Source organism: Equus quagga, chromosome 15, assembly GCF_021613505.1.
Source record: "Equus quagga isolate Etosha38 chromosome 15, UCLA_HA_Equagga_1.0, whole genome shotgun sequence".
NCBI lineage: Eukaryota > Metazoa > Chordata > Mammalia > Perissodactyla > Equidae > Equus > Equus quagga.
The window spans coordinates 25021627-25041787 of NC_060281.1; the positions used below are offsets into that span (position 1 = coordinate 25021627).

General features: G+C 38.2%; 1 protein-coding gene across 3 annotated transcripts in view; it reads left to right on the top strand.

The window, feature by feature from the left end:
• Positions 1–20161, top strand: part of KIF6 (kinesin family member 6) — a 375031-nt gene that overhangs the window by 131088 nt on the left and 223782 nt on the right. For all 3 annotated transcript variants that reach the window (XM_046641148.1, XM_046641149.1, XM_046641150.1), the window contains 3 exons: positions 5533–5676; positions 6574–6660; positions 12307–12410. In XM_046641148.1, coding sequence (XP_046497104.1) covers positions 5533–5676; positions 6574–6660; positions 12307–12410 — 335 coding nt within the window. The remainder of the gene's footprint in view (positions 1–5532; positions 5677–6573; positions 6661–12306; positions 12411–20161) is intronic.

The following is a 20161-nucleotide window of genomic DNA, read 5'->3' on the forward strand; positions in this document are numbered from 1 at the left end:
GTACAGCCTTTCTGAGTTGAATGCACCTTATTGTGCTCATAAGGAAATAACGTTCTCTTTGCCAGAGTTTTGTTGGTTTTGGAGTTCTCCGTGTGTGTGTAGTACTTATTCCAAAAACTCTCCTCAAAAACCTTTTAAGCCACAATAACAGGGTACATCTTAATCCTAGAAATCAAGTCCATGGAGGAAAAGGAAGGGGGGACATGCCTACTTGTTCTAACCGTAACCCTCACCAAGTGCTCCTGGTATGACCAGCAGTTGCTGTCAACCAAAACATCAAGCGAGAAAGCCCTGGGAACGAAGTGTTTGCTCTCTACCTCTGCAGACAGCAGACTCGGGGTCCCCTTCAGCCAGCGATCCAACGCTTGGCTTGCACTGAATGGTTGTGTTCAGGAGAAAAAAACTGATGGTGCCAGTGTCAGTTGTAACCACTCCAAATCTTTGTCAGTTTTCAGAGGTCAATTTTCCATGCACTTCTGAACTCTTTGAAAGAAAATCTCTTTAATTCATTGAATAATAAGCCAAATTGTTGATTTCAGGCATAGGAGATATGAAGTATAATGTGAGGTTCCACTGTTGGTCACTTAAAGAATGCTTTCAGGAACATGTTATTGTATTTATACAGGAAATCCAAAATGGAAGTAAGTATTAAAAGAACAAATCCAGGTGTAGCACCACCTCCTTACCGTGTGCCATTCAGACCAACCAGTTCCTTCCCAGTTTGGAAAGCCCAAAGCAGCCCACAAAGAACAATCTACTCTGCCTCTCTCTCAAGTCCCCACCGTTTCTGGGTCACTCTGAAGATTTATATCTGCCCCAAGGCATCTGGGCTCACTATGGTATTCCTAAACTCCCTTAGAGCTGAGAAGATCCCTGCTCAGGATCATCTTCTTAAAGAAATGGCCTAGGACTGGGTTTACATGGCTAAAATGAGTCTCCAAGGGATCCTGAAGAACATAGCCTAAAGACCCGTCCACAACGCTGGGTGATCTTTGTTTTACCGGAAACCATCCCAGAAATGATCTCCATTGATTTTCAAAACATTTCTGTGAGACAGACAAGCAATTCAAATCCCACTTTTACAGGTGAGGAAACTGAGGCTAACAAATTTAAGGGATTGGCCTAAGATTACACAAGTGGGAAAGCTTGGTTCTGACTCTCAGTCCTGGGTTCTTTCTTCTATCGTGCACTGCCTTCACTTTCCCCATTTTTGAAGACTGTATTTTCTAATCCATAGTCTTATCTGAATTTTAATTCTTTAGCTATTTTAGAATCCTTTCTGGAAAGAACATTGGGATTGCCTCCACAACATTCACTCCAAGGGGTCGTAGCCAGGAGCCCACTACAGCTCCAGGAATAGACCCTGACTCGTCTGAGCCATGGGAGCCTGCCTTTCTCCTGGCTGCAGTGGTTGGTGCAGAGATGGCTGAAGTTGATCCCTAGCAAAGCTCAGGACTTTTGTTTAAAAACAGTTAGAGATGAAAGGCCCTTTCTCATCTCAGTTATGAATAAGGAAGCATGTAACTTCAGGGCATTTGGCAGCCATCCTATGGCCTTGAGGAGATGCAGACTTCTCCACATGAAAGATAGAGCAGAGGTATAGGCCAAAACTAAGTCCTTGGTGGTAGCACTGACCTTTTGTGTCATTTTGAACCTAAAGCCTTTCCTGTCCAGTTACATGAGCCAATAAATCTCCCTATGATTAAAGCCAGTTTAGGGTATGTTTTCTGTTACTGCAACCAAAAGCAAGTTAACTAGCATGCCATTTAATTTAATGTCAACAGGAAGTTTAATAAATGCCTTCTCGTTTTTGTCATTTAAGTTGTCCATAAAGCTGTTGAATAGAAGAGATATCAATATTGTTTCCTAGACCAGGAAAAAAAAAAAACAGTGACTTTTTTTTTATGAAAGAACTTCAAAGTACTTAGAAAATTGTTAGATATTTAATTGATGATTCATAAGCAATAATGCCACCCTCTCTGCACATCTGTCAAACCAACCTCTGTTTGTTCTGGTATTTGGTATTTGGGCCTACCTTTCCTGTTTCAGATATTTCATTTGTCCTCTTGGCTCTTAAGGTCTAGAGCTCTGCTCAGCACCCCATACTACCACCTTGCCACTCAGGCTTGGGTCTGCCGTGTTGCCCACTCCCTTCCCAGTTACTTAATTGGAAAAAATTCCTCAACTCTCATTCCATGCTAATGACCATTACACTGTCTTCCTAGGTGAAACTAATTAATCTACTCATTCATTTGTTCATTCATTTAACAACAATGTGTTGAGCACATGTTGTACTAGTCAGATTTCTTAGTTATAGGCTGGAAAATCCACTCTGGCTAATTTAAGCAGCATAGAGTTTATTAAACATAAAGAATATGAAGAAAAGTTATGAAACTGGGCTTGGATACTCCCCAGCTGGGAGCAGGGCAACCAGGAGACACATCTAACCACACCACTGAACTGCTCTGCAAAACATTACTGTTGTCCCTACTTGGCACTTAGCACATTAAATCCTAGATTCCAGAAACTTCCCTGGCAGCTGCCTCAAAAGTACCAGATGCCTTTGCAGCCACATTCGCCTGCAAATCTGATCTTCCTTATGGCCATCACCTCTCACTACTCACCTCCAAATACCACACAGGGGTGTCTGCTTGATGGAGCTAGGTCTCATGCAAATGTGAGTTGTAGAGAGAGACTAGGGAGTGTAGTTTAATAACAAGTGAAACTGGAATGGGGGTTTTCATGATAGCTGTGTGAGACAGCTTAGTTTCTGCCACATGTGCTGGGTTTTGGGCCCTGTTCTAGGCAGTGGGGATAGAGCTGTGAACAGGAGAAACAATATCCCTGGCCTTGTGGAGCGCAAAGTCTAGTGGGAAAGCAGGTAAAAAATAAGTAAATAAATAAAATTTCAAATAGTGATAAGTACCAGAAGAAAAATAGAACAGAATAACAGCCTGGAGATAGGTGTGATACTTAGGATAGGAGGTTCATGGAAAGACCTTGTGAGGAGATAAAATTTGAGCAAAGATTTGAATGACAGGAAGCAGGAAGCTGAGGCAAGAGCATTTCCGGCAAAAAGAACAGTAAGTTCAAAGGCTGTGACGTGACACTAAGCTTGGTATGATGGAGCAACAGCAAGGCCAGTGTGGGCAATGAAAGCAAGACAGGAGATGAGGTCAGATAGGCAGACAGGGGCCAGATCACCCAGGAGTTGAGTCAGTATACTAAGCATTTGGGGAAACTACTGAAAAATTGCAAGTAGGGGAATGACTTGATGTAACTTTCATCTTACAAAGCTTCCTCTGGCTGCTGTGTGGAGAGCAGACCATGGGAGGGCAAAAGGAGAAGCAAGGAGACTGATTCAAAGCCTTATGCAGTTGTCCAAGGTAGGGACGATCGAGGCTTGAACTGGAGTGGTGGCAAAAATGATGGGAAAAAGTGGTCCGTTCTGGGTAGCTTTGGTAGGTAAAACTAATACAAATTGCTGGTGGATTGGATTTGAAGGGTGAGGGAAAATCAAGAATGATGCCTAGGGTTTTGGACTGAGCCACTAGGTGGATGGTAGTGCTGTTAATAATGATGGATAAAGCCTGAGAAAGAATCAGGTTTCAGAGTAGAGGGAAGAGAAAGTCAAGAACAGATATCCAGATGGGGATACAGTGCTGCCACAGGAATAGTAGCTCAGGGAAGAGGTTGAGGCTGTTGATATAAATTGGGGAGACATCAGCATATAGATGTGTTTAAGGCCGAGGAATTGCATGAGATTACACATGGAGAGAGTATGGATAAGAAAGAGAAGAGGATCAAGGACTGAGCCCTGGAGCACTCCAATATTTATAATGTGGGAAGAAGAAAAGGAAACATTCATTAACTAGTTTTTGAAGAAAGATAAAATCCAGCAAAGTGCTGTGTCCTGATTACCAAGTGAATAAAGTGTTTCCTAGAGGAGGTGATGAGTAACTGTGTTGAATGCTTGCCTGACTTGGAAATCTAATAAGATGGCGGTTGATGCTTTTGGTTCAGTGAGGGTTGCTGATGACCTTGGCAAGAGCCATCTTAGTTTAGTACTGTAGTGGGCATGCAGGATGAGAATGATCCAGGTGAGAGAGAGAGAAATTAATAAGAACTGACAGAGGTTAATTGTAGGAGCTAAGTAGATGAGAGGAGAAGAGGGAGAGGATGGAGTGTTGGCCTTAGATAGGAGCAGGACAGTGACAGGAGAAAGGGTGGAAGGTTCGAGGAGTTTAGAGCTGAGGCATGAGTAGTTCTGGTTGGTCTGCTTACATCTGATGGAAGGGTGTGTGGCCACCAGCTCAGACTGAAGGCACGGAGAAGAGACTGGATAGAGGTTATAAACAAAATGATTAAAGTGTAAAGGCCTCATTTCGGAGAGCGGAAAAGTGATGTTTGAGAGAAATATCACAGGATTTCTGGTTTTTAGTAAAATCTGTGGTTATGAATTTAAAGTGGGACCAGAGGTATAGTTGTATGTTGTTACTCAAAAGGGCCTTCAAAAAACAATGCTCCCATCTTGTTTCGTAAACTAAAGGAGTAGGAGAAGTTCTGCTGATGGGAATTACACACCTTGTTGGAAGGAAGAACAATGGCAAGTGTTGGCAGCAGTATTTTCAGGAGCCAGGGCCTTGTAATGCCCCTGAAGTCACACCCGTGGGTGACTTATTCCTGATGCTTTGCAATGAATATCCTAGCGCTGAATTCATCTTCCCAGGAAAACCCTGAACCCCTGGTGGCTCCCTCTGGGGACAACCCCACAACAGCCTTTCATCCACCTACCATCCATCCACCTAGTACCTTCCTTAACTATCTAAGACAGTCATGAGGAATAGGATGAGCAAGCCTTAGTTGAACCAAAGTAAACATCCCCTACCACTTACAATGATAGAAAACATGTATACAGCACTTATTATGGGCTAGGTACTACAACTCAAAGTAATTTGCACATTTTAACTCTTTTAATCACTCCAACTATCTATGAAGTAGGTGCTATTTTTTTCCCCTATTTTATGGATGAGGAGACTGAGGCAGAGATGTTGATGTGAGTAAGGCTAGAATTTGGACCTGGACATTGTGGCACCAGATCCCTACACTAATCCCTACACTGCTTTTCCTTGTTATTATTCACTCTTCTTCCTCTTCTACCTTGAAGATGGGGCATATGGGCCAATTTTGGTAGGATTTTAAAAACCTACATGATTTACGCTTGAGTTTTTATAAGAATTTTCCAATGGTTAAAAACAGAATAATAATGTATCCAATTCTGTCCAAGATATATTGTCTGTCCAAAACTTAGAGGGTTCATTATGGTCTGTTTTTGCTACATATCCTTCATTCCATCTTCACCATTATGGTACTGAATATTGTTAAGATATTTATTCTGAGCTCAAGTTTTGAGTGTCATCCTGCATTTACTGATTATTTCCTTTTGTATCTTTATTGCAGCTGCAGCTCAGTTGTTTGTCAGATGTGCATTTTCTGCTAAGCTAATGCCATTATTTTTCTACCTTACCACAGGTTATCATCGCCCTTTCAGAAAAACACCGTTCGCACATTCCCTACAGGAACTCCATGATGACCAGTGTCCTAAGGGACAGTTTGGGAGGGAACTGCATGACGACCATGATTGCAACACTCTCTTTGGAGAAAAGAAATATCGATGTATGTTGGTTCTTGTTTCTGGAGATCTCAGTCTGAGTTTTGGTTGCTGGTTTGTGAGAGGGAGTTGAGGGTCCTGGGTGGGTTTCCATCTTTGCAGCTGGGTTAGGCTATGCCTTCAGAGGTAAACACCCTACAGGGTTCACAGCTTTGGGTTATTTACAGCATTGTAATTACCCAACTGGAGAACTGACTTCACATAGCACAGGATGGCTTGAAGAAACCTCTTACACAAATTTTAGAAGGCTGCCAAGGGGTTTCCTTGGCTTCTCTTGCTCGGTTTTGCTCCTGATTACTAGGAAACCCTGGCAACATCTCCAAGATGTGTCTATCCCTAGACATGTGGCTGGGTACAGCACCCAGGGTGCTTTGGCAGGGACTGGCTGCCAGACAGCTTTTTTGGGCTGCTTTAGAGCCAGCTGATGTTTCATGCATTTCGGTTTAAGGTTTGGGATCCAGACTTTCTCCAAAAGAGGAAAATGGGAGGCAGCAGAGTGCCTGTCAAAATAAGGCCAAGCCCCAAGGACATTATAAGATGCCTTGAAAAACCTCTCTTTTTGGTCTGTTATAAATATTTATTTTGTAGTCTTTCATGTCTGTGGATTGTAGTACCTGCTATGATTATGAGTTGTATAGGTGGTTCTGGTTTAACAGATCAGAGTTGAAAAACATATACCAGTTGCCACGTAGGACCTCAGCATCTCCCATACTTTTGCCATTGGTCATTCTATTAAACTCGAACAAAATTTGAATAAAAAATAATGTTCTAGAGCAAAGCTCCCTCATTTCTAGGTATGTTTATACACATCAGTCTTTAGGTGTGCATCTTTTTCCTGTGAACAAAAATTAAGCTTATCTCTCTATACCAGAACATTTTAAGGAGTTATTTTGCCTTCTTAGGAGTCTATATCCACCTGCAGATTTGCACAACGAGTGGCACTCATAAAGAATGAAGCTGTTCTTAATGAAGAAGTTGATCCCAGATTGGTAAGCAACTTTTAACTGACTATGTTTTAAAAAAAATCAAATACTAGTTCAAATTTGAGGGGTACTTATTCATTTCAGGTAATGTTCTAAGTGCTGGAAACGTGTTCTCTCATTTAATGCTCATAAACATCTTATGAGTGGATGTCATCTCTATCTCCATTTTATAGATGACAAAACTGAGGCACGGAAATGTTCAATAACTTGCTCAGAGTCACAGTGCTAATAAGCAGCAGAGCCAGGATTCAGACATAGACAGTCTGACTCAGGGCCTGTGTCCCCCTACAGCTCCCCATTTCTTCACTCCTGAGATGTGCAGCGAGTCCTGAGGGTACGTACGACAGAATCCTACACAGTCATATCCCTATGCAGGTCATGGCCTTTCAACGTCAGTTTAACTTTCTAGAGACAATGATAATAGACCATCTTTTATAAAAACTTATAGAGAAAAAGAAGTCTGGTTATTAAGTAGAACCATATTTTACATACCTGTCCTGTTACTTATTCTAGAGATTTAAAAAAAAAATAATTGGTTTGATCCATGGAAAAATGACCATGCTTCTAGTTTTATAACAATGAATTCTGCTTTGTCAAACTGCTTTTTTAAAGCATAAATATTTGCAGGTTGTATGATTTAGCTACTAGTTAAAAGGCAGGTATGTTCTCCTTTCTCTATTTTGTTAGTCAACTCATGCCAATACTAAAAATGTTGAAATGAAATTTTTCAGTATTTTAAAGTTCTAAAATTAAGGTTATATTACTTTTCAAATCACTCAGCTTTTTTTAAATTTATCTAGAAAATAAGCTGGTGTAAAGTGAGTATTTTGCCTTATAAAAAAGATGTGAAATCTTATCAACAGTGCTTCATTTATAAATTTCTCAAATCCACCCCCCCAGATTCTCAAATTCACTATTACCCATGTTAATTACTTCCTCTTGATTCTTGGCCCATCCTCCTCTGAAATCTTCCATTGAAGAGTAGAGGAAGAAGAGGGAAAAAGAATAATGGGGCTGTTTCATCCCATTTGCCTCAGGGAGCTTGAGCTCCCCAGATGGAATTCTGTTCTGGAGAAACCAATGGGTGAGGGACATCTATTTCCAGAACAGGCCCTGGTCAGATACCAACGTCACACAGTGTCCCCACTGGAAAAAGGGAAGAGAATTCAAAGACATGAGTCAAGTGGAATTGAACTCCTAGGGTGAATTCTTCTGCTGTCCTTACCCTGCCAGCAACCCTGCAACATTACTATGCAGAATGAGAAACGCAATAACGGAGTTAGCTTGAAGACGAGAATTAGTTCTTAATTGAAGAAAAAAACATATTAGATGCAGGTTTTTTCCTTTAAATTTGGCTAAAGAGACTTTTCTTTGAAGGAACTTGAGGAATTTGAAGAAGGGTAAACATTGTCATGTGTTTGATGTAGGTCAGTGAGAGTTATAAAGAAAAGAGAAATCAGGAGTCAAAAGCTAATAGCTGATAATTGAACAAATGTTGAAGTCTTCCTGGTGCAGAATAATCTGGTAATTGACAAGTGTTGTTTTCTGGTCTCTTTTATAATTGCCTCTAAAAACTGACATTGCTGTTCATTATTTTATGTACAGAGCTTTTCTGAAGCACAAGTGACAATTGAAAATTTGTCCTCAAAACCACCCAAAACACAACTTGGATGGGATTTCCTATATCTTACTCTAGAAATTTCATGGCAAATGTGGAGCCAGCCATGTAAGATCAGTATCACAAAGGATGTGACTTGCTTTCTTTACAAGTATTGGTACCCCAGAGAGACAAGGAAACAACAGAACTGTGAATAGGCCAGTCTCTGGTGACTGGGCATGGGCCAAAATCTTATTCCAAAGTTTCTGCAATAATTGAATGGGGGATGTGACTGTAATAATCTCAAAACCGTGAAAAGTTGGCTTAGTTTTGAGATTTCTTTTCAATAAGACAGAAGATAATTTGGTTGTTAGATTTGACTTTGAAAGCCTTAGTAGAAGTAGAAAATATGGCATCAATATTAATTTAGTAGAGGCAAGTTACAAATGAATGACTCACATAGTTTCTGTCTAAGAATTTTCATTCTGCGTAGCTTGATGATTCTAGAATGTTTTTGGAAATAAGTAAACAACCAAATCCCATCAATCCTGTGCATTTAAATGAAATTCTAGGAGCAATGACACGTTCAAAATACTCAGGATCATGTTCCCTAGATCTTCTGGTCCTGTTGATAGAATACAGATAATCTGAACCCCACCTATATAAACTTTAACAAGTACCTTTTGAAATATACGTCTGAGGATGAAGGAAGAAAGAGAATTCTCCATCGCCCAGAAACAAAGAAGAGGCTACAGTTGTCCTGGAGCGGAGGGGCGAAGGGAGCTGGAGCAGAGGCATAGAAGTGAAAGCCCTGGGACCTTGGAAGGTGGATGATGAACCTCAGACAGCCTCTTCCCTCCTCAGCATAAAACCAGTGAAGGAGTGAGCCAGAAAGGAAAAAGCATCTGTCCACTGGCATAGGGAGATGCTAGGGAATCTTGTCTGCCTAGTGGACTCTAGGTAGAAGAAAATGTGGTTTCTCTGAAAACTTGAAATCCTAAGGCTCTGCCTCGCATGAGTTTGAAGTTCAAATTTATGCAACATCCTTGGTCTGGTAACCCCTAAGCCAAAAAAGTTAGAAAATGAATAATAAAGTAAGTCCAAAACAAGTAGGAAGATGGAAATTAAAAAGTGTAAAAATGAGTGAAAACAAAAGCCAGTGGAGAGAAACAAAAAATATGAAGTTGACTTTTAATAGACTAATAAAAGGAACAAATCTCTAGAAAGAGTAATGAAGAAGGGAATAAAGAAAGCAGAAATCAATATAATAATATCTGGAATGAAAGGAGGACTTAACTGTAGGTACAGTAGATATCTTAAAATAATGAATAAAGGAATTTGAATGACTTTATGGCAATAAATTTGGAAACTTAAACAAAATGGACAATTTCCTAGAAAAACAACACTGAAACTAATTCATGAAGAATTTAAAACATTTATAGATCTACAACTAATAAATAAATTGACTCAATAATAACGAAGCTACCAAAAGCTTTTCCTTATTGATTTGCAGGCTTCTTTATATATTCTGAAAGTGAATTCTCTGTTAGTTTTATGCAATGCATGTTTCCTCCAAAAAATATATCATGTTTTTCACTTTCTGGTGTTCTTTTGGTTAAAGGAAAGTTGTAAATTTCAATATAATTTCATTATCAACTTTTCTGTTATCAGTTGTTATCAACTTTTCTGGTTGAGTTGTATTTTTGCATCTTCTTAAAAATAATACGTTTTACCTAAAACCACAGGAATATTTTCCTGTATGTTCCTATAAAAGTTTTAAAGCTTTGCTTTTCACATTTAGGTTGATTTTATTTTGTATAAAGTATGAGATATAGATCTAATTTTAATTGATTTTTTATACAGCTAATCTTGCAAGATTTGCTGTTATAATTCTATTATAGAAAGAGGGAGGGAGGGAAGAACAGAAGGAAAGAGGAAGAGAGAGAGAGACAGAGAGAGAAAGGAAATAAGGAAGGAAAGAAGGAGAGAGTTTACCAAATACTGAAGGAAAAATAAAAACTGGATTCAGCCTGCGAATTTTTGTTTTAGGAAATTTGCATTATGATTATTAATATGATATGTGGTTTCATGACCTAGTTGGGTTTATTTCAGTAATTTAAGGATAATCTATCCTTAGAAAATATACTAATGTATAGTAAAAGAAAAAAAGTCACAGGAAAAATAAACACCAAATTTAGGGTAATGGTAATGGGGAATTCATTTAGGGAAGGCTATACAGGGGTGAGGGCTTCAAAAGGCTCTGTAATGTTTTAATTTCTCAAGCTAAGTAGTAGGTACAAGGTATTCTTTATACTTTTTTGTATATATGAAGTAGTTCATACTAAAAAAAGTCACATGAATTAAGGTGATTCATTACATTCACAGTTTAAAAGAGAAAAATTATATGGTTACATTGCTAGATGCAGAAAAAGTATTTGATAACATTAAGCATTCATCTGTAGCTTGAAAAGACTCATCAAACTGTGAATATAAGTGAGCATCCTTAAAGTGATTAAGGTTATCAAGCAAAAACTACAGCAAACATGTAGTTTTGCTGAAACTTTTTTTTTTTTTTTTTGCTGAAATGCTAGAAGGAATTATACAAGAATGTCTTAAGCACTGCACTTGGAAGTCCTTGCTAAGACAGACAGAATTTTTAAAAAATGTATGAGGATTTGAAAAGAAGAAAAACATCTGTCATTGCTTACAGACGATTTGATTGTTTATGTAGCACATCCAGGAGTATTTAATGATAAACAGAACCAAAACAATGTTAGAAAATTACTCGGTACAAAATCCATACATAAAAATGAACTGCCTGGCTATACGTCAAAAGCCAACAATTAGAAAATTCAATTTCATGAAAATTCCACTTACAATAACAACAAAAACTTTAAAATTCTAGGAACGAAACCTAATTAAAGACACATAAGATATTTATAGAGAAAATTATAAATCTTTATTGAAAGGAATCAGTGGAAAGTCATACCATGTTCATGGATGTGATGACTCAAAATTTGATAAGTCTTACCAAATTAACCTTTTAATCAAATTTATTTCCAGTTAAAATTTGAGAAGGGTCTGTAGTAGAATTTTGCAAGCTGGATCTAAAATTTATATGAAAGAGCAAATGACCAAGAATAGCCAAGTCTGTTTTGGAAAAGAACAAGATAGAAGGGGCTTGTTCTATCTAGATGCCAAAATTTCTTAAAATATAGTAATTAAAACAGTGTAGTATTGCCATTCATGTAGTCAAGTAGACAAATATTTTTAATCAATAGCTCAAAGACACAATTATATGTGGAAACATAGAATTATAACAGCAAATCTTGCAAGACTAGCTGTATAAAAAATTAATTAAAATAAGATCTATATCTCATACTTTATAAAAAATAAAATCAACCTAAATGTGAAAAGCAAAGCTTTAAAACTTTTATAGGAACATATAGGAAAATATTCCTGTGGTTTTAGGTAAAATATAACAACAGAAGTAAAATCCTAAATGTCTATCAACAGGAGACATAGATAAACAAATTGTGATATATTCCTTTACTGAAATACTATATATCCATGAAAATTAATGAACTAGAGCCACATGAAGCAATATAAATAATCTCAAAAACATAATGTGGGGAAAAAAAACCAAGTTGCAATTACATGCAGTACGATAACGTTTACATTAAGTTTAAGGCATGCAAAATGATACTGTACATTATTTACAGTTATATCTATACATGTGGAGTAAGATATGAAGACATGCAGGGAAATGCCACCCACTGAGTGCAATATCGTGTTCACTCAGGAAGGACAGAGAGGAATAGGCATAAGGGGCCCCAGTTAAATCAGTAATGTTTCATTTGTTAAAAGACATTCTAGAACTATTTTCACAAAATATTAAGATTTAGCAGAGCTAGGTGGTAGGTACAGGAGTGCCTTTTATATCATTCTCTATACATTTTTGCGTCCTTAAAATAGTTCATAATTTCAAAAGGTATATGTTCTCTGTCACCAACTTTCCTTTAATGAGGAGTTGACATCCTGCCTTACCATTTTAGATGATTATACGCCTACAAAAGGAAATCCAGGAACTGAAGGATGAACTGGCCATTGTCACTGGAGAGCAGAGGACAGAGGCCCTCACAGAAGCAGAGCTCCTTCAGTAAGCCTGCAGACTTTTTTTCTTCTGCTTTAACAGTGAAAGTTTGTGTTAACTTCTTTGTTGGCCCTAATGTTATGAATTCACCTCAAAGCATGAAGTTCTCCTGGGACAGTCTGAATTGCATTTAGGCGCCAGTGAAGAGTGGCGGCTTTCCATGAAAAGCTGGATAAGGCTGGCAGTGTTTTTGCCGCCTCAGCTTTGAGGAAGTAAAGAACAGAGCATAGAGAGGATGGGAATATCCTTCTCATGCCAGCCGAAGAAAAGGGATTGTATAATAGTCATGCAATTTTAAAACATATACACCAAACACTCTCGAGCTGTGGGTCTCACATCTGAAAGGAATTCAAGAAACGTCCTTTGTATTAAACAGCATCTTGCTGCAAGCACCGATTTATCCCATGCCAAAGTAAGCTCTCTCCTTTAATAAATAGATGGCCCATATATTACAGTTCAAACACTTGAAATGGGAATGAAAGCAGGTATTCAGGACTTTATACAAGGGCGGCATCTTTGGGAGCCTTTAGATTTGCAGCCATATGGCATATCAGTGGCACAATGTGGCTCTCATTCTCTCTCTGATCATGAGCCACAGTCGTGGACTTTCTTGTGGTTTCTGTGCTGCTTATTAAGTATTTATGGAGTGATAATAATGGACTAGGCTTCGAAGGCATTGGTATTTTCTATTTCCAAATAATAAATAGAGCCACGCAAGATTATTCTAAAGGTATACTGTCATTTCACCTAACCCTCTCTCAACAGAGAAAATGATAAATAATAGAGATAATGAAAGTATTTTCTTTAAACTGTTTCATGGCTGCCCCTGGAGGTTGGTCTGCAGCTTGAGAAGCCTTGAGCAAGTTTTCTGTTATACTCAAAGCTTTGGGTCGTCTAGGATAGCGCTTCCTGATTCTAGAACACCATGGTTAATAATATAATAGGCCCCTAAGGCCTTCCTTACAAAACTTTGAGGCATCTATGCATTTAAGATGAAATATATTGCCAAAATTCACATTTCAAAGAATTTCATGTCACTCCTTGAAATAACTTGAGGTATCTTAGATACTGAGAAACCCAAGTTGAGAATTCCTTCACTGTGGTGCTCCCTTCCCCTCACAGAATTACCAATTACTGTCCTTGAAGATGTCTCTTCAGAATATTGATCTTCAAGCCAGGGTCCAGCCAGGAAAACAAAACCACTCTAGGCCTCTCAACAAAGTGAATTTAATATAGAAAGTTAATTGTAACGGAGATGGTGCTGCAGGAGTGATGCAGCACCCCAGAGATCAGAGCAACAGGAGCTCCTACACCTCGAGGACAGGAGGGACACTGGCAGAAGGTTGTGTTGACCAGCAAGAGCTAGACCATGATGAGTGCTGCCTGATGGGAGCCGGGGCCGCTGAACAGCCACAGGTGCTGTGAGACGTCATCCCAGCAGGGACCCCTAGCTCTCTCTCATCTCCTCTTCCAGTTTTAGTGCCTCCTATTGGCTGAACTTACCCAGAAGCCAGTTCTTAAAATAGTCAGGGAATGTAGTTTCCAGTAATGCAGTCAAACAGGGGAAAGGTGGAAACTGGATCTAAGAGCAAACAGGGAAACGACCACCAAATCAAATAAGTACCAGTGTTTTTTCTAATTTCTGTATATCCTATATGTTGCTCAGAAGGCTCAGTTTAAGGGTAAGATTCTGAACGTGGTGGTTTCAAGATGCCAAACTGAGTAAGTCTATGCTGCAGGTTCCCTCCACTGTTCCAGATCTGGGAAATTATAGAACAGATATAAAGAAACATCTGAATCTCTAGCCATCCCCAAGAATAAGAAGTAAACTTCTCAAGGGCGAAAGGCTTCTAGGAATTCCTGGGAGACTGAAAGGTGGGGTTACAATGAGCAAGAGAAAAGGATAGACCAAAACATGGGTACAGCACCATGAAGGCTCCGTGTCTAGAAGTGGGGGCACCCTGGAGCAGGAGAGGGCTAGGAACAGCCAATGAGGGTTTGGCATCACTGTTAGAGTGGGAGCAGTTTGTCCTACGAACCACTATGCGCACCTTCTTCCCTTCTCCACCAGCGTTTAGGTCAGTGTTTAGGATGGAGCAATAGGGAAGGGCCCCAGGTAGCTGATGATGTCCAGGACAAAGAGGAACCAGCTGAAGACGAGCTGCTGTCTTCAGCTCTGCCTGTCCTCTATTCTCACTAAAAACAGTAAGGATCACCCACAGCTGCTTCAGCCCTTCATCCAGGACTGGCTGCCCAAGCTGAGATAGCTGAGTGTCTAGGAAGGATGAGCTCACAGCCGGGAATGACTAGAAATATGAGGACTGCCAACATTGAGAAAGGCAAGAATGAGAAGCGTTTATAGCTTGGAAGACTTCAAAACTAAACTTTACAAGAAGAGTTATTATATCTTGAGAGATATAAAAGTTGGTATTACATCCATGAAACGACAACAGGGTCTTGATCTTTATAAAACAGAATCAAGAGGAGATCTTGAAAATGAAAAAATGTAATTGCTGCCATTAAGAACTTAATAAATGACTCAGTAGCAGAATGAAAAAATGGAGGGGCAAACTAGTGAGCCAGGAAGATCAGGGCTAAGGAATTCTTCCAGAATGTAAGATAAAAGGATAAAGAGATAGAAAGTTTAGAAGGAAAGAATCATTGAGAATAGCCCTAGGTTTACCAATATCTAACAAATAGGAGTTAATGAAGGAGAAATAGAGATAATGCAGGGGAGCCAATAGTTAAAGAAATAATATCTAAGAATTTCTTAGGACTAAAAAAATAAAAGACATAAGACTTCCAAATGAAAAGGTTACGAGGTGCTAAGCAGTATAATAACATTGTAGAAAATGTTTTCAACCTCAAAATATATAAAAGAATCCCAAAAGTTATCAGAGAAGAAAATTATTAACGATCAAGTATCTGATTTAGAGCAGACTTCTCATCAACAACTCTGGAAACAAGAACCTCTACTGCTGAAAACAAAACAGAACACACAGGGACTTGAATGGAGGTTTCTGTGTCTAGCCAAACTAGTAATCAAATGTGAAGGTGAAATAAAGGCATTTTTCAAACATACAAACTTTCAGACAGGAAGTTTACCACAGATCGTCTCTTAAAGAGACTGCCACAGACTATACTTTCACACAAAAGAAAAATGCTACAAAGTATAAGAAACAATAATAAGCAAATTTTGTTATATCTTTATGATACTCAGTATTGTATTATATTCACATTATATCTTTTACTAACCTGCCATTTGTTAAATGAATGGATGTTTCTATTTAAAAGTTATTGATAACAATCAAATTTGCCATTCACAGGAGTTTGGGGGGATAGAATGGAGAGAAATAAAATTGTGACAACAGATTTAGAATCCTGAAGGACTCTTGAATCATGGATTGATTTCCTTTGATCCATAGATAACAAATATGCAAATGTCAATTGAAACAGATTCTACATAGTATGTAAGGTTGCCATTAGTTTTTCTGGGTAATTAGTTCATTCATTTATTCCTTCCTTCCTTCATTCAACATTTATTATTCACCTAGTATTCAGAAAACTCTACTCTAGGCCCTGAGAGGACCCCAAAGATGAGCAAAACCTAGATCCAGCCCTCGAGGGGTTTACAAGTTAGTGGCAGTGACAGACATGAGCACAAGTAATTATGATGTACTATGTAAGTATTATGAGAAGATACAAATAAAACACGAGATTACAGAGATAGTAATGATTAATTTTGAGCTCAGGAATCATGTAAAATTTGTTCTTGTGCTCATAAGTAAAGTCAGCAATTTTGACTTCTCTGCTGTCAAGATAACTGTCCTGTATAGCATTATGTCTTATTAATCATTTCTAGTCAACAGTTAGGGAGAATGGATATTGCAAACTACATCCACCATGCCAAAGCAAAGCAGTGGGTTTCACAAGAGTCCAGGGACTTTGTTGCTTGTTTGTCCTGACACTAAGGATTATTCAGATAATATGGGTTTTTTTGTAATTGTTTTTGTTATATTGTCGTTGTGCTTATGTTTTGCCATAATTAGCTGGATTGAATATTGGCACAAGTTAAAATTCATCAGATTTAAGAGTCCCTTTATCATCTTAAAGTAAAAAAGATAACTCAAAATTTGTGCCTAATGTGGCACTGCTATTTGATGTCATTAGTCTGTGCCTCTTTGTCTTCTAGGGTCCTGGACCTTTACTCAGGAATGTGAATCACCTTCAGTCCTCTCGTTATGCCCAGACTCCCTGGGTGGTGGCTGGGAGGGGGATAATGGTGCTGGAGAGAGGAAGAGTTCCACAGCTTGGCAGGACAGAGTGGAAGAAAGGGTCTATAGCTCAGGTCTGCTTCTCTGTCCTGCTGAGTCCTGGGCTCATAGGGACTGCCATGGCATAAGGACATTCCTGTCAGGGATTCTGTGAAGGATGTCAGAAAGCAGATATCTAATAGATGACACAGTCTATGTAGTACACACTAGACAGTTTGGAGATGCCTCTTAATATCTAGCCTATCAAATTTTTTGAACTATTTCCCAGCGTTTCAGTCCTTAATGTAAATATTTGCTGCATTGACTTGGATGCTTCAATTGAAGAGGATTTCAGATGTCAGCCTCGAGTTACTGTGATATTTTTAGTTTACATCTTTTTTTTTTGCCTTTGTAAATTTGAAAAGAGACAGCTGGATAAAGGCTATGTAGCCAAGTTAATGTTTATACAGAACTTCTTGGGTGAAGATTTGATTGTGATTGATTCTCTAAACACATACCTCTTTCTCTTCCTCTGGTAAAAAAAAATAAGCCTGTAGATCTCTGGCTAGGATGGAAGCATTATATCCTGGCCCAAGTCTAAATGAATAGAATATGTTCTGCATAGGGACATTTTACTTGTGAGGTGGAATTGAATTGGATCTCATGGGCTCAAGTTTGCCCAAAGTAAACTTCCAAACATGTGGATCATTTTCTTTTCTTTTTTCTTTTTTTTGCCAGCTTTATTGAGATATAATTGACATATAACATTGTGTAAGTTACAGGTATACAATGTGATGATTTAATATATATATAGTGAAATGATTACCACGGTAAGGTTAGTTAACATATCCGTCACCTCACCTTTCTTACCTTTGCATATGTGTGTGCTTGTGTGTGTGTTATGAGAACATTTAAAATCTTCTTTCTTAGCAACTTTCAAGTATACAATACAGTATTGTTAATTATAGTCACCATGCTGTATGTTAGATCCTCAGAATTTATTTGTCTTAAAACTGGAAGTTTGTACCCTTAGCCAATATCTCCCTATTTCCCCCAGGCCCTGGCGACCACCAGTCTACTCTCTGTTTCTCTAAGATCAACTTTTTTATTTTCTACATATAAGTGAGTTCATATGGTGTTTGTCTTTCTCTGACATTTTTCTTAGTTAATCTTTGCAAATCAGTCAATCCGTCAACTTGAGTTTATTGAGCACCTACCAGATGCTAATCACTTTAATAGGTGCTTTGGGGAATTCAGGAATAGAGGGTACAGAACATAATTCCAAGGAGTTACAGCTTTATTGGGGAAATAATACATATACACACATACACACAAATATATGTATATATGAAACAGGACAAGAGAGTATATTAGTAGAAAGAGTAAGTGGATACTGAGAACTGTAAAACCTTAATTATAGTTCTAATTCTACTCATATGAGTTTTTAATGGCTCTCTAGGCTTGTTTCCTTATGTGTAAAGTGAGATAATTGGACTCAATGCTATCTGTGCACTCTTTCCGCTCAAGGTTTTAAAATCTAATTATCAGTTTATTACACATGGTTTAATACATTATTTACTCATTATCAATGATAATGAAAAGCTAAATCATGTAGGAATTCTGAAATGAGGGAAGTCACTGCAGTTATCACCCACTGAGCAAGCTAAATAAGCTTGAAATGATGTCAAGAGGAAGAAGGTACCATTCTGAGATGAAGGCGACCACATAAACAAAGGTGCTGAGAGGGAATGAGCACAGTGTGAGGAGGAGGGGCAAAATAGCAAGAGACCAGTATGGGGGCTGGCGTATAAGAGGCACTAACTAGCAAGGATCTGGATTGAAATTGGCCTGGCAGGAACCTGGGGTTCTCATGGGAGAAGTGAAGAATAGGATTAGACAGATAAATGGTGACCTCATGATGGGTTATGAATACCATATGTAGAGGAGCTACTATTTTATTTAATGGTGACTAGGAAACATTGTGATTTGAGAGTACTGCAACTCATTCATTCATTCAGTAATGTTTACTGTGCTCTTTCCTTATGCTAGGCACTGTACTATGTGCTAGAGATGTAGGAATGAACAAAATGAAGTCCTTGCCCTAATGGAGCTTACATTCCACTGGGGAGAGAGATAATACACAAAATAAATGACTAACATATAGAGCATTTCAGAGAGCAGAAAGTGTAAAAAGACAAATAAAACAGGAGTTTCAATTTTAATAAAATTTACATGGTAAAGATTTTTTTATGGCTACTACTCTGATAGCAATGTAGAATTAGCAGGAGTGAGAAATCAGGAAGGTATTCAGGTCTGAGTGATGATGAGAGAGAAGACTCCAGTAACAACAGTGAAAACAGAGGAAGAGACAAATGTGAGAGACTTTCTTGGGGAAGAATTGATAGAAGTGATGGCTACAAATATAAAAGAGATGAAAAAGAGAGAATAGTAAAAGCTCAAGACTAAAATAGGTCATCAGAGGATGGAAAAATTGGGAAAAGAAGTTGGTTGAGAATAAGAAATGTTCTGTTCTTAGCATGATGAAGGAATATATTATGTACAGATTGAATTCTGGAACTTTAGAGGAAGGTTGAGGCTGAAGATTTAAATTTTGGAGTGACTTGTATTGAGTTGATGCAACACTGAAGCCAAGGCCAAAAGTCAGCTCAGAAATTTGCCAATCTAATTTAAAGTAGGTAATAGTCAGAATCTACAGGACCACATCTCCCTACATTCCAACTTACCGTAGGCAGCTTGCCAACTGAATTTATCTCTTTACTTAGCCATATCACCCCAGTCCCACCCTTATTTCTATTTATATATAATTAAATATTCCATTCATTGGATATTTTCCAATGGGAAAAAAAGTCTCTCTTCCTTTATGACTCAGAGTTATTAATAGTAAACACTGTAGAAAGATGAGACATTAAAAGGATAACAAGGGAATATAATGAACAACTTATGGCAATATATTTGCTAACTTAGATAAATTTTATGAATTTTAAAAGACACAGACTGCCAAAGCTCACTCAAGAAAATAGAGAACCTGAATAGTCCTATATCTATATAAGAAAATGAATTCATAGTAAAAACCTTCCAACAAAGAAAACTCCAGGCCCAGATAGCATCCCTGCAAATTCTGCCAAACATTTAAGGAATAAATAACACTAATTCTATGCAGACTTTTTCAGGAAACAGAAAAGGAGAGAAGATTCCCAATTCACTTTACAAGGCCAGTTTTTCCATAATATCAAAGCAGACAAATATATTACAGGAAAAGAAAACTACAGGCCAACATCCTCATGAATAAAAATCTTTAATAAAATATTCACAAATTGAGTCCAACAAAATATAAAAATGATAATAAATCGTGACCAAGTGGGAATTATCCCAAGAATGCAAGACTGGTTTAACATTCAAAAATCAATCAATGTAATTCACCATATCAACAAACTAACAAAAAAAATTTGATCATCTTAATAGATGCAGACAAAGCGTTTGACA